The sequence below is a fragment of the Canis lupus genome, chromosome 1, assembly GCF_048164855.1.
Source record: "Canis lupus baileyi chromosome 1, mCanLup2.hap1, whole genome shotgun sequence".
Lineage (NCBI taxonomy): Eukaryota > Metazoa > Chordata > Mammalia > Carnivora > Canidae > Canis > Canis lupus.
The window spans coordinates 38651759-38667795 of record NC_132838.1 but is presented as its reverse complement, the minus strand read 5'-3'; the positions used below and the strand labels follow the sequence as shown (position 1 = coordinate 38667795).

At 35.6% G+C, this 16037-nt stretch overlaps 1 protein-coding gene across 3 annotated transcripts in view; it reads right to left on the bottom strand.

The window, feature by feature from the left end:
- Nucleotides 1-16037, bottom strand: part of ADGB (androglobin) — a 161521-nt gene that overhangs the window by 118835 nt on the left and 26649 nt on the right. For all 3 annotated transcript variants that reach the window (XM_072827003.1, XM_072826994.1, XM_072826985.1), the window contains exons 3-5: nt 13630-13722; nt 10892-10963; nt 8672-8881 (exon numbers count right to left, since the gene is read on the bottom strand). In XM_072827003.1, coding sequence (XP_072683104.1) covers nt 8672-8881; nt 10892-10963; nt 13630-13722 — 375 coding nt within the window. The remainder of the gene's footprint in view (nt 1-8671; nt 8882-10891; nt 10964-13629; nt 13723-16037) is intronic.

The window sequence follows — 16037 nt, the reverse complement described above, 5'->3', positions numbered from 1 at the left end:
GTGTGTGCTCCTTCTCTTTATCTCTCAAATAAATAATATCTTTAAAATATATGTATAACATAATATTATATATATATATGAGATGCCATCATAGAACACTGAGTTTATTTGAGACCTTATCATAGAACACTGAAAACATTTGTATACTTTTTTTTTAAACTACATGTAAATGATGTACATCGGGCAGTTTCTATTGAGTTTACTGTGTTAACACGACATAATTTTAAATGACTAATTACTTAGCATGCTTATGAAAAAGGACACCTCTATTATTAAAATAAATATAGGGGGATCCCTGGGTGGCGCAGTGGTTTGGTGCCTGCCTTTGGCCCAGGGCGCGATCCTGGAGACCCGGGATCGAGTCCCACGTCGGGCTCCCGGTGCATGGAGCCTGCTTCTCCCTCTGCCTGTGTCTCTGCCTCTCTCTCTCTCTGTGTGACTATCATAAATAAATAAAAAATTTATTAAAAAAATAAAATAAAATAAAATAAATATAAATTGCCAAGTTACTCTAGAATATAGTCATGTTCAAACTTTAATATCTTCCACACCTGAATTCTAGATCAAGATAACTAAATGGCTACATAAATTTATATCCTCTCCCTCCCACAACCATGCTGAAGGGATAATAAAAAATGTTTTTTTTAAGTAACAGCATCAATCACAATTACAAAGGATCAAGGACAGTGATTTGAGCAAATACATAAATGAGCATAATTATGTAGACAGAACCCTGACTGTACTTCCACCATTTCCGCAGTAACAGGTGGTGCCCCTCCCATATGGGCCCGAAGGTGGAACTCTGACTTCTGTGACTTCCTGAAGTAAACAAGGCAGTTTCCCTCCCCAGGGGAGTCAGTGGGCAGAATTATGACCTCTATCTTTCTCCTGCAGTAAAGAGTAAGTGCTTTCTGCATTAGAAACTGTAAAATTTGTAGAAACTGTTGGAGGAACTCTGATTTCTACACTCTACCCAGGCAGGAATGAAGCAGTGTACCACCTCCTCCCCTGGTGGTGCTCAGGATACTGCAGGATTGAGTCTTATCATCTGGATAACAAACAAGAGTGGCAGAGAGAAGTAGCAAAGCACAGGCTTTATAAACTAAATTAACATTTGAAACACAGCCCACAGAATGAGCCAGGATGTGTACTCTGAATCTAAACAGGTTGACTACGTGCTAAAATAAAAAATTTAATTAGAAACTAGTCATAAAATAGAACACTAAAAATGTCCAGGAAACTGTTCAAAATTACTCATCATGCAAAAACCAGGAAAATCTAAATTTCAATGAGCAAATACAATCAACATAGTGCAATGCCAAAAGGACAGGGAATGTGGAATTTTTAGTTAAGAAATTTAAAGCTGATGTCATAAAAATGCTCCAGGAAGTAATTATGACTACTCTTGAAAAAAATAAAAAATAGAATATCTCAGCAAAGAAATAAAAAATGTAAAAGAGGAAATAACCAGAAATTTTGAACTTAAACAAACAAAACCTTCATAGGGAAAGAACAATAGCAGGATATAAATGGCAAAGAAATTAGAGAACTGAAAGTTATTTTAATAGAAATTATGAGCAACAAGGAAAAATAGATTTTTAAAAATGATATGAACCTCAAAGATCTGTGAGACAATGAAAGAAGATATAACATGCATGTCATCGGGGTCCCCAAAAATGAGGAAAAAAGAATGTGGAGCTGAAAATATATTTAAATGAATAATGGCTGAAAACTTTCCAAATTTGTCATAAGATATGACTACAGTTTCAAGGAAGCTCAGAACATCCCAAAGAGGATAATCTCAAAGAAATCTACACCCAGACACATGAAATTCAAACTTCTGAAAACTCAGGACAAAGAAAAATGCCTTAAAATTCAGCTAGTGAGAAAAAGAACACTGGATTGCTCTTCAGAAACCACAGAAGCCAGAAGGATCCAACTAGTTGTCAATGCTGAGAAAAAGGCCTGCCAACCCACAACACTATATCAAGTGTTATGAAATAAAACATTTTTAGACAAGGAAATGCTTGGGTGGCTCATTCAGTTAAGCATCTGACTCTTGGTTTCGGCTCAGGTCTGATCTGAGGGTTGTGAGATTGAGCCCCATGTCATGCTCTTTGCTCAGCATGGAGTCTGCTTGAGTTCCTCCCTCCTTCTTCCACAGCCTTTCTCCCCTGCACTCTTTCTCACTGAAATAAATAAGTTAAAGAAAAAAGACATTTTTGGACAAAATAGTTAAGATAATTTATCACCAAGAGACAGAGACCAGTACCAAAAAAGATGGTGAAAAGAAATTAAAAAAAAAAAAAAGAAAGAAATGCAATAAATCTTAGGACATCAAGAATGAAGAAAGAGCAAAGAAAAATATAAACACATATGACTAAATACAATAAAGTATTCTTCGGCTTTTGAGCTTTAAAAATTACATTTCACATTTAAAAGCAACATTTATGAGCAGGTTCTGAATATGTATAAAGAAAATATCTAGATAGCTATGCTATAAAGAAAGGGAGAGAAAGGGCCTCAAATCATGGAAGAGTGTCTATATTCCAATTTAAGTGGAAAATGCTGCTATTACTGGTTTATGATAAGCTAAGCATGTATATTTTAATCCTTAGTGCAACCTCTAGAAAACAAAAGACCTCTACTCTGAAAATTATAAAACATTGATGAAAGAAATTGAAGATGACTCAAACAAATGGAAAGATATTCCATGCTCGTGGATTAGAAGAATTAATTTTGTTAAAACGTCCATGCTACTCATGGCAATCTACAGATTCAACGCAACCCCTATCAAAATACCAACAATGCTTTTCACAGAACTAGAATAAATAAATAATAGTAAAATTTGTATGGAACCACAGAAGACCCCAAATAGCGAATGCAATCTTAAGAAAGAACAACAGGGCAGCCCGGGTGGCTCAGTGGTTTAGCGCTGCCTTCAGCCCAGGGTGTGATCGAGTCCCACGTCGGGCTCTCTGCATGGAGCCTGCTTCTCCCTCTGCCTGTGTCTCTGTGTCTCTCATGAATAAATAAGTAAAATCTTAAAAAAAAAAAAAAAAAGAAAGAAAGAAAGAAAGAAAGAAAGAAAGAAAGAAAGAAAGAAAGAACGAACAACAAAGCTGGAGGTATCACAATCCCAGATTTCAGTAGACTGCAATCTATGGAAGTCAAAACAGTATGGCACTGGCACAAAAATAGACACATAGATCAATGAAGTGGAATAGAAAGCCCAGAAGTAAACCCATGCTTATATAGTCAATTAACCTATGAGAAAAGAGGAGGCAAAACTATATAATGGGGAAAGGATAGTGTCTTAAATAAATAGTGCTGGGAAAACTGGACAGTTACATGTGAAAGAATGACATAGGATGACTTTCTTACATCATACACACAAAAAAATTCTAAATGGATGAAAGACCTCAAAATGGATTAAATGTGAGACTTGAATTTATAAAACTCCCAGAGGAAAATATAGGCAGTCATTTTTTTTACTTCAGCTATAGAAACATTTTCTGGATATATCTCCCAAGGTAAGGGAAACAAAAGCAAAAACAAACTATGGGACTATACCAAAATAAAAAGCTTTCCACAGCAGACAAAACTATAAAAAAAAAAAGGCAACATACTGAATGAGAGAAGATAATTACAAATGATATATACAATAAGGAGTTAATATCCAAAATATACAAAGAATTTATAAAAGTCAATAACAAAAAATAAATATTCCAATTGAAAATTTGACAGGGACTCTAAATAGATATTTTTCCAAAGAAGACATACAGGTCAACAGACATAGAAAAAGGTGCTCAACATCACTAATCACCAGGAAAATGCAAACCAAGACCACAATGAGATATCACTTTACATGTGAAAGAATACCTAGGATAAAAAAGACAAGAAATAAGATGTGTTGGAGAGGAGAAAAAGAAACCCCTGTGCACTGTTGGTGGGAATGTAAATTGGTGCTGCCTCTGTGGAAAATAGTATGGAGGTTAAAAAATTAAAAATAGAAATGCAACATGATCCAGTAATACCACTACTAGAAAAACAAAGAAAACAAACACTAATTTGAAAAGATATATGCACCCCTATGTTTATTGCAGCATTATTTACAATAGACAAGATATGGAAACAAAGTATGTCCATCAATATATGAATAGATAAAGAAGATGTGGAATACACACACACACACACACACACACACACACAGAGTGGAATATTACTCAGCCATAAAAAAGAATGAGATCTTGGCATTTGTGGCAACATAGATAGACCTAGAGGATATTATGCTAAATGAAATAAGAAAGACAGATTCCATATGATCTCACTAATACATGGAATCTAAAAAACAAAACAAATAAACAAACAAATAAATAGAGTAGAAAGAGACGCATAAATACAGAGGACAAACTGGTGGTTACCAGAGGGGAGGAAGTGGAAGGACGAGAAAAATGGGTGAAGGGGAGTGGGAGATACGGGCTTCTAGTTATGGAATGAATAAGTCATGTGGGTAGACAAAAATAGTACAGGGAATATAGTCAATGATATTGTAACAACATTTAAGGTGACAAATGGTAGCTACACTTGTGGTGAGCAGAGCATAATGTATAAACTTATTGAATTGCTGCTATCTTACATACCTGAAACTAATGTAACTTGTGTGTCATCTATACTTCAATAACCTTTTAAAAACCTGTAGATTGGACCAATATATGAATATAAGAAATGTACCTTTAAGCAAAATGCCTGAAGAAAGCATTTAGAGGACTATAGCTTCTTACATTTTTTTACATACACTAATGAATTTCCTAAGAGGATGGGGCATGGGATGCTCCAATCTCAGGACTCTAGAGAAAAATGAAGCAAGGACAGGTGAGAATAAACTGTCAGGGTTTCAGATATGGTGTAGAGTAAAGGCCTCAAAATGAGTGTTTTTAACGTTACAACCAAAAGATACTCAGGTATTGTCTGTTGTGTTCTAAAACAAAAAAGTATTATCTAAGTACTCCATATGTAAGCAAATTATCATTCATATAACAAAAGAAAATAGACCTCAATATTTAAAATTACCCAAAATATACAGCATATATATATCCTATATAAATAAAATTCTAGATTGCATATTCCAGCTGAATTAAAAATGAATCAAAATAAAATACTCAAGAGAGGAGAAGGTGTAGCAGGATAATAAGCACTAAACCCTTTTTTATAGAGAATATAGGATACATAATTATAAATGTGTTCAAAGATAAATACCAATAAAAATGTTTATTCAAAAAGCATATATGCCAAGGAAATATTAAAGCAAAAGAATATTAGGTGGATCTTGTTCTAAAAAATCAAAACAAACGATAAATTCATAACAATTAAGAAAAGAGTGCTTGGATTGCTAAATTGGTTGAGGGTCAAACTCTTGATTTCTGCTCAGGTCATGATCCCACAGTTGTGGGACTGAGCCCCACATCAGGCTCTGCACTGGGTGTGGAGCCTGCTTGGGATTCTCTCTCTCTCTCTCTCTCTCTCTCTCTCTCTTCTCCTACCCCTCCTGTCCCATAATCCCCCTCACTCTCCCAAAAAACAAAAAAGGACAAGAACAATAGAAGAAAATAGAATCCAGAAAGAAACACAAGTCCATATTGTAATGTAATGTATGATCAAGTGGTTTTTTAAATTAGGAGATAAACGGTAAACCGTTCAATATATAATCCTGGGGCAATTAGCTGAGACTTCAAGTAAAAAATAAACCAGGTCTTGCAGTAGATAAACAAATCAAAGGACCAATGTTAAAACATAGCTTAAAATAATAGATAAATAAGGGGAAATATTTTTATATTCTTGAGATTGTGATATATTACTTTATTAATTTCTAAAATTTATTTGAGAGAGAGTACATGGGTAGGGAGGAGGGGCAGAGGGAGAAGAAGTGAAGCAGACTCCTCACTGAGTAGGGAGCCCCATAGGAGGGGGGGGATCTACGCCAGGACCCCAGGATTAGCACCTGAGCCAAAGGCAGATGCTTAACCGGCTGAGCCACCCAGGCCCCCAGTGATATCTTACTTTAAATCACATAAATATCCTACACTCAATAAAGAAAAATAATGACATAATTGACTAGATAAAAATTACAAAACTCAATTTGGATGGAAGATGTAAGGTTAAAAGAAATTTCAAAGCACTTCTACACCCACATTATGTGATTATCTGCAACATATAAAAGAACACTTGCAACTGTAAGTGTTAACAAAACCTTAACCTGTTTTATAAGTAGGCACAACATAGGCAATTCAAGAGGTGTATAAGGGATATACAGATTTGACGTGATACTGGAGGACTGTGCATCAGAACTTGGTAGGAATTAAGCAAGTTTGAGCAAAGGACACACAGCAAGGCCATGTTGCAGGAGCAGTGGGACACAGCATTGCCACCATCTCTATATGTCCCTTCATCTTCACACCTTCACGTAAGAATAGTTGCTGGGCAGGAAGCACCCAGTGCATTGATCAGGTGCTTTTCCCCTGGTGCTAGTAAGAGGCAGAGAGAGGAAGGATCTGTTCCTTTGGCTTTCAGAGAGGAAGGCAGTAGCAATGGGAAAGAGGGAAGGAAGGAATAAATGAATGAGAGGACACTAATAGTGTTGAGAATGTACTCTTTGTCAGAACTTTCTCTAGATTCTTCTACATGGTCCCCATATTTTATTTTCATCTGTATTCATTCCATGTCATATTTGGTGTCTATTATCTTGAGTGATGTGGTCCCTTTGCCTCTGTGTGCAATGGATCCTAAAGGGTCTGTGGACCAACGAGTAGATTTAGAAATGCTGAGAGCCAGTCAAGCTTTTTCTTTTTTTAGTATCACTGAGCAGGAATATGGTCTGGCACTTCAGCCACCAGCACCAACAAATTGCTCACAAAAATAATCCACATGTAACAAGTTGTATCTCAGTGCTCAACAGCTTAGTGGCAGCTCCTACAAGCCATTCCTCAGGTGAGATGAGTGAGCAACCAGAAGAAGCCACTGGACATCAGGCGCCTCTTCTCCCAAGGACTACCTTATCTAGACTCCTTAAATGGTTGGTTCAGAATGAAATTTCAAATTGTATTAAAATATTTTTTAAAATTCTGAATCCAAGTGGGTTTGGGCTTATGAGGAATCAGTACAAAGAGAAATCAATCACAGTTTCCTTGTAAAATGGAATGCAGCGTTAATAAATGTTGGCCTCTGTCCAAAAGGAAATTTGCAAAGAAGGATGGATGTCAAGAAACAGAGAAAGTAACTAACAGGGTTGGTTTAATAGTCTACTGATGCTGCTTTGTAATTCTTAATGGTTTTGAACTCACTCCCATCTCAAGTGTAAGCAAATGTGTGGAAGGGGAGAATGGGAAGCAAATACCCAGGCATGTGAGCTCCTCATTCTTCCCACATTTGCCTTCACTCTGTAATCTCTCAACCTTATCCACAGTGCATCCACCTTCTAATACCCTATCCTCTCTCTCACCCCTTAGTGCACATTAAAACTTTGAACTCTTGTCTGACAAATCTGCCTTCTGATTGGTAAATACGGAAGATAAAGGCATTTAGGAAATCATTTTCTCTCCTCATAAAGTTTTGACTTTCAAAGTCTATTATCTTGCAGTGAACATCAAAACACCAAAAGTCCTATTTTAGAGATCAGAGGCTAATATTACCTTCCTTACTTTTACCTTTCTGTTGTAATGAGCCCATCAATTCCTAAGCATTGGCTTTTTAGTATTCCCCATCCCAAGAAAAGTGAATGGCTCTGGCTCACTGGGGGAAAAGTCATGCTCTTAGATATATAGAATGGAATGATTAACTTTTCATACTCCCCCACATCCTCAAATGTTCAAAAGCATTCTTCTTTAGTGACCAAGATCAGCTTCATGGGTATACAACCTGTATAGTTACAAGGAACATCACACTAAGAAGGAGCCCGTTTTTTTAAGTGTTGCTATCATCTAATAATTTTTTAACAAGGAGCCCTGCAAATAATATAGCTGTCCCTGCCTCTGAGTCTGGGCCTTTAGAAAGACCACTCCATCAACAAAAACTCAAAGGTGTTTCATAGTCGAGTGTTGCTAAACGTGGTGTGAGCCTACTTGCCTTATTAACTAGGGGATTTTTAATTCTCTATTTCTATTATTCCTTTTGCTCCCTTTCAGGCAGAAGCAAAAACTTTTTGTCATGGTAAGATTTGTTAGCATGAGAAGAAATCTCAAGTTCAGGGCAAAGATTGGGTGGGACCAGGCCTCTGAGTAGCAGCAAATACCAGGAAAGAAAGAACAGACCATGCTCGAACACTCCCTCTGTTCAAGAGTTCATATCACATCACAGAGAGAGGAGGAAAGAAGAGAGCCCTGTGCATCACCTACCTCCCCAGCCCACCTGCCTGGGAGGACAAAGAATGCAGAGGACCACCCCTCCATGTTCCAAGATACACCAATGTAAAGAGCATGTGGGTGTCACAAGACAAACAACGATGTTTGTTATTGGTCCCAAATTACATATGTAGGGCACGTCTTCCAAGTAACTGCACAATTGATGTCCCGTATAAACTGCACGATCTTGTATTAGCCTAGGAAACAGCGTGTAAGACAAATATATGTCAATATGAAGGACACATTTTAATGCACATGAATGTGAACTTACTTACCATCCAGTAAAGTTTCACAATATACTTTCCATAGCTATTGAATAAAGGCACATGACCTTTCACAGCCTTGCACAGAGAGTAGATGTGTTCCCAGGGCTTCCAGGTAAGAAGAGGAGGTTCTGCTGCAGTCCCTTTAAAATAATTGTTCAAAGTAGTTCCATTGAAGATCTTCCACACTGCATAGATTTCGCTGATAATCCATCTCATCAGCTAGAGACAAAAGCCACTAATGTTAATCAAGTGTTTTCAGTTGTTGGTATGTAATCTAGGAGGGAACCAGTCAAAAATCTACTTCCAATGGTAATATTAAATTCTGCACATAACATGCTCCATATTTTGATTTCTGACTTACAGAATAAAGTTGTATCTATTGCCTTTGTTGTCAGGAAATATAGTCACAGTACAAGTGAAAAAGACTTAACGCTAAATACACTCTTAGGGAAGAGCTGTTATCCAGAGTAAACTATCAGCAATTTGACATTGACCTCCTTTTGACATTGATTTTCATTTCAGCTTTGAGGGGGGTGGGGTGGGGCGGGGAGACTGAATGCTTCTGAAAGTTGTCATAATTTTATTTTGGAATTAACTTTTTATAAATGATTAAGTTACTCATCTGTAAATGTTGAGAAGTTTGAGAAGAAAATTATCTCTTTTATGTTGATAGGATCAGCTCGACAATGAATGAGATATGAGAAAGAATTAAAATTGCACACACATTTAAATATTCCCTAAGTCTCATATTTCATATGCCAATCTGTACATACAGAAATGCTCTAAGTAAAACTCCCACTTGCAGAGTTTTCAACAGGCAGCAAGGCACAGTGGGGAGCTGAGCTTCAGAGCAGAAACAGAGACCAGAATTTGGATCTTTCTTCATATCCTTCTGCTCTGGGGCATGTCATTTCACTGTCTCTAAATTGCAGTTTATGTAGTGCAGTCTGTAAAATGCAGATTATACTATCTATTTTTCAGCATTTTATAGGTAATAGAAATAATGCATTAAAAATCTCTGCGTCACAGTGGGTGTTAAGTAAGATATTACCCTTAGTAGTATTGGATTTTCTGAAATAATCATCTCATGTTTAATTGCCTGGTTGATAAGAAGATTAAATACTTGAGACTAACCTTATAAGATTCATGTTTTCCTTAATTTACATTATCTAGGACATTTCTTCAAGTTTAGTTTAGTTGAAAAAGGTAAATCAAATATCTTCTTGTATGTATATCTGGGAATTTTGCTATTGAATATTTTATACTTCCTTAAAAAAATGAAAAGCTAAAGTCTATGCATGCTTTGGATCATCAGATGAGCATATTTTAGCCTAAAATATAAAGTATAAAACAATTTAGAGATAATATTACACTAACCCATACAAGTTGAAGAAATCAATTGTTTTTGTTTTTAAAGAAATCAATGTTTTGACCTTAATACTGGTCAAGATATTTAAGATAAGAAAAACAAAATGTTTGAATCAATAATGACTATTCTGACTGGGTCAGAATTTTTTTCTGGAGGACGCCTGGGTGGCTTAGCGGTTGAGCATCTGCCTTCGGCTCAGGGAGTGATCCTGGGATCCAGGATTGAGGCCCGCATAGGGCTCCATGTGAGGAGCCTGCTTCTCCCTCTCCCTGTGTCTCTGCATCTCTCTATCTCTCTCTCTCTCTCTCTCTTTCTGTTTCTCATGAATAAATAAATAAATCTTTTTTTAAAAAAGAGGACGAATTTTTTTCTGGGAGAAAATAATTTTTTAAAAATTGCCCTGCTTCTGATATAACCGCCTTAGGGGAGTGGAACAGGTCTGTTTCTGATGGGTAAAATCCAGAGTGGAGAGATGTTTAGGGGAGATTTTCCCTGCATTAGCAACCCAAACAACATCAGGAAAACCTGCTCTTGAGCACAGTACAGAGCAAGTTCCACAGCAACTTGTCAATTGTTAGGCATGTAAAACAAGAGCAGAAGTGCTCTCAGATTATGAGATCCCAGCTACCATAGGTCTGTGGGAAGGAGAATAGGGCACAGCAATGCTAATACTAACATTTTCCCTCCATTAAACTCAATTGAAGAGGCTTCTCTTCCTCTTTGAAAATCTAGTGTATAAAATCCTGAGTTATATCAAAACTTAGAGGTGAGCAAAGGAATTGAAATTGACCGTCGGAATTGTTTGAAGCAGGCCTGTGAGTTATTCTGCAATTACCTTCAGTTAAAACTTCCCTACATACCTCACTGCAGAGTAAATGTTCATTTGCTGAAAACAAGTCAAACAGGATTTCATTTTTCACAACTACTGGAGCCTGAAATTAAAATATATATATAAAAAGGAATATTACTTCTTAGGAAAAATAAAGGAAATGTAGCTGAATGAAATAAGAGTTTCATGTGATATAAACAAGTCAAACCTGATTTAATTCCTCACAACCAGAAGAATTAAAAGAAAAAAAAAGCTCATTATTCCATAAAATAACCCTGTTGGAGCTACAGGTGACATTCACTTAATAAGGTAATGCCTATCAAACACAGCATTTTCATATACAAATGAAATGTCGTAAGATATAATATATGCAGATAATCTCAGCATGCATACACACACAATCTCAGAGTTTAAAAAATGAATTGATATTTAAATTAACCTTTCAAATTAAACCTGAAGCTTAGTTAATACATGCTAGCAGGAAAGATATCTTCATCCCTTTGATAAAAATATTAGGTATGACAGGTTTTTAAAATCTTGGCCAATTTCAAATCCTCTTATATTTAAAAAATATCATTTGATGGTCATTATTTAAGTGGTACATACCTAAAGATGATTTTATGTATTTAGACCACTAAGGAATAAACATAATAAGGGAAAATATGATTCACAACAGGTTTTTAAAATTCATTAAAATTCATATCAAGCTTATATACTTAACATATAAAATTAACATAAATCTGGTTTTGATTAATAAAACATTTTCATGGAAACTAATACCACCAACTACTCTCAATCACATATGGTAAGTAGCATCTGGAAAACTCAGTAAAATATTTTATGTCCAAAAAATTAACCCAAAACTACCTTGAAGGCTTGAATTGAATCTTATGTTTATAATTCATGATTACATATATATATTACATATATATAAATTGCATAAAATATTTTATACAAAAATACATATTTAAATTCCAGTTTGGCTAATTGCACTTCTAAAATGCCCATACTCTTTGGCAACATTAAAATTGAGTATAGATTAAATAAATGTTGAATAACTAAAATTTGAGGAGTGAAACTTAATAGTTGCCTACCAACAAATGTAAAGTAGAAACTGACAGTGTGTAAAAAACAGCAAATATTAAGTAGAAGTCTCTATGGAGGTCTCTATTCCCTATGCCTGTACCCGAGACAGAATACATCTTTGGACATCTTACGTCTGTTCAATATAATCAACGTTCAAGGGCCTGAGCAATCAATACCGGATTCTCAGAAATAAATCTGATCATTCCCTTAGTGGTCAGGGCTTGTTAACCTCCTCAGTTGGAATAGTCCATGTTGATTTTGGTTATCCTAAATCCAGGCTTTTTAGTTTTTTCATAATTTAGCTTCTCTCTGACTTAAATCATGTCCACTTGATTTCACAAAAGACTTCATCTTTTGCTTAGAGTAGAATAGAGTAAATCTCACACAGAAAGGTCATTATTGTTTTGCTAAATTTTTATCTAACCTTTATATATGCCCACATTTAGAGAGTTTCAATGTAAAACGTATTTACCACCATTAATCTGGACATTAGAACTTGAAAAACACTATTCTGAGGTTTTCCTAGTTAGCTAGACTTTCGGTTGTGACTGTTCTGGTCCATAGCCCAAGAGAAGTCTGTGCACAGGATCAAGAAAAAGAATAAAGAGTGCAGGAGTGCAGAGGTGCTGAGATGGGCAGAAGCATTATGATAAATGTAGAGAGAGGTGCCATTAACAACATGGATGAATTTATAATATAAGTGTATCTCTCAGAACTAAGATATGTTAAAAAGAAAAAGAGATGGTATAAAACTTTGCCACTTATTCACATTTGAAACACTCTCACTGCAGGGAATTAATATCCTTTATTTTCATGGAATGTAAACTCTCAACTTCCATTGCACAGAGCCTGAATATTATTAATAATACATTATTACTAAGTGCACTTTATTAACACCATAGAATTTATATTCTTCATGTCAATATAATCTAACGTTACAAGTAATTTAAAGGCATGGTTCATGTACATTTGATTTATATTATTTAAAATGTCTTACAAGTAGGCATTCAATAAATATATCTTCTCATTTTCTCATTTTCCCGAATATCTTTGAATTTCAGATTATTAGACTCAACTAGTAGCTGTAATTGGAAATACGGTGGATAAATTGCATTAGTAGCAGTGCTTATGAAGGCTAAAACTTTTAAAGAATAAAATTACTTTAAAGGGAAAGTCTGTCAGAAATTAAGGAATAGGGATCCCTGGGTGGCGCAGCGGTTTGGCGCCTGCCTTTGGCCCAGGGCGCGATCCTGGAGACCCGGGATCGAGTCCCACATCGGGCTCCCGGTGCATGGAGCCTGCTTCTCCCTCTGCCTGTGTCTCTGCCTCTCTCTCTCTCTCTCTGTGACTATCATGAATAAATAAATAAAATCTTTAAAAAAAAAAGAAATTAAGGAATAACTTCCCAAACATTTTAAGCTATGCTTTGATATCACGTAGAAAAGGAAAATTCAAGACCCTAAACAAAAATTTCAATATTCTCTTGGGAGCCAGTAGAAGAAATATTAAACTATGCTGACAAACATTTATTTCTGTTAAATACCAAGAAGTAATTCCTTTTTCTTACTGAATACCATGTGAAAAATTTACCCTGAATTGTTTTTAAAATGAGAATTTTCACAACTAAGATATTATAGCCCATAGTTAATATGTATTTTATTTGACAGTGAAGATATTTCTTACCTGATTAATTAAAAACTCCTGTGGACGTTTCCAGTAATAAATTTTCAGTGATGGTGGTAATTCAATCTTTCCTTCAGGGTCTTCAAAAAAATGCTATATAAAAAATATATTGATTTTTTTCTCCATACGGTTTTATTAAAATGAAAGCAGCTTAATCCTAATAAAAATTAGTAAGCACATAGATTCGATCAGTAAATAAGCATTTTAGAGCAATTTGTGTGTTTGCTCTCAGAGCTAGTTCGTGGAGTATTTGGTGAATACTGAAGTTAATCATACTGTATTTAATGAGAAACTTTGTTGAGTAACATTTTATTGCAGAAGAAATAGTCCAAACAAGCATGAGCTGCTTCGAAATGTGAAGTAGGTATAGTAGGAAGACAATTTGGATGAGCCAGATATGGACATATTTTGCACTAAAAATATTGTGATTTCTTTTGTTTACCTGAATAAAAAGATTTTTTTAAGAATCATAAATATGATATTATGCCAATGAAATTTGTACTTTTGATCTGACTTTCATTTATTAATTTTTAAAATTAAACATCATTGGGACATAATTATAGATTCACCACATCATATGTGAAATAATAGATTTCCTGTGTTCTCTTTAGTCAGTTTCTCCCATGGTAAAATCTTACAAAACTATAGTGCAATGTCACAACCAGGATACCGACATTGACATAGTCACGATATAGAACAGTTCAGCAGCACAAGGATCCTTCCCAGGCGTTTTTATGGCATACCCACCCTCCAACGTCCTTACCACCTGTTTTATCCCTACCACCTGGCAATCATTTATCTGGTCTCTCTTTCATTAATTTTATCATTTCAATAATGTTATATGAGGGGCACCTGGGTGGCTCAGCCAGTTAATCCGACTCTTGGTTTCAGCTCGGGTTATGATCTCAGGGTCGTGAGATCCAGCCCTGTGTTGGGTTCCATTCTCAGCATGGAGTCTGCTTGAGATTCTCTCTCTCCCTCTCCCTCTGCCCCTTCTCCTGCTCTCTCACACATTCTCTCAAATGAATAACTAAATCTTCAGAAAAATAATAATGGTATACAAATGGAATCACATAGCACGTAACCTTGCGGGTTGGCTTTTTTCCCTCTCTGCCTAATTCCATGGATATTCAATTTACTCAAGCTGTTGCATGTATCAATAGTTCGTTCTTATTTACTGCTGAGTAATATTTCATGATACAGATATTTGTTTGTTTACCATCTGTCCTATATGGGGCTATTACTTATAAAGCTGCTATAAATTGTTGCATACAGTTTACAGGTTTTTATATGAACATAAGTTTCCATTTCTCTGAGATAAATGCCCAGGTATGCAATTAATTTATTAATTTTTGAGACCCTAATGTGGGTCAATTAGTGAGCTCTGGAGGAAGAATAATATCCAAATGTCTACTCTCAGATGCCAGCAATATAGTACATTAGAGAGACTTTAAGTAGCTACTATGTAAAAGTTCTCACAGCTCATAAGGTAGTCAGGTTGTGGGGGTGGTCCTTACAAAAAAAGAGAAAGTGCTGAGAGTACAAAAACAATGCTATTGAAGAAAGAGACAACTAAATTTCACCTGACTTAATAGTGACATGAGCACATAAATACCATTTTGTGATTTTTTATGGTAGTCATATTTTTATCCTAATGCTAGTGTAACCTGAGAAATAGTTTATATTTTAGGGTATTGTCTGAGCTTTACACAGAGCATCTATATGTATCTGGAGCATATTTAAGAGACTGGAACACTTTGGATGAAGACAAAGGTAATCCCAACATCTAGTCAAAACGATCAAAGAATGAGTCCCTGAAAAATAGGCTGAAGTTTCCAAGAGTTACAGTAGAATTCTGGGGTTGCTTCGTGTCGTTTTTTTTCCCCTTACAAATTATTAATCCAGTTATTTTAAAGTCCCTTATCTGACAGTTCCAAAGTCAGAGCTACCCGTGGATCTATTTCTATTACTTAATTTTTCCTCTTATTTTTCAGCCACTTAGTTCTGTTTCTGTTCACGTGTGGTAAATTTTGGTTGTATGATATACATGACATATAAAAATGTATATGAGCACTAAGTAATGATGTCTTCCTCCAAAGAGGAGGACTTTATTCCTTTCTGACAGATGAAGTACAAAATGAACTTTACCCCATCAACACTGAGCCTCAGCATTTGGTAGGGCTGGTGTAGTTTTGGTTTTCCCTTACTTAACACAGAATGCTATAGCTATGTTGGGGCACTAACTGAAAGGTTGAAGTGTCCAAGTCCCTTCACCTTGGTATACGCTAAATTCCAAACTCTTGCCTTAGCACCATTTCTAAGTTATTTAGCTTCCAAGCTACTGCTTTTTTACTCATTTTCTCAGCAGCAAAATCCTCACACATATAGCTTAGGATTTGGGTAAATGT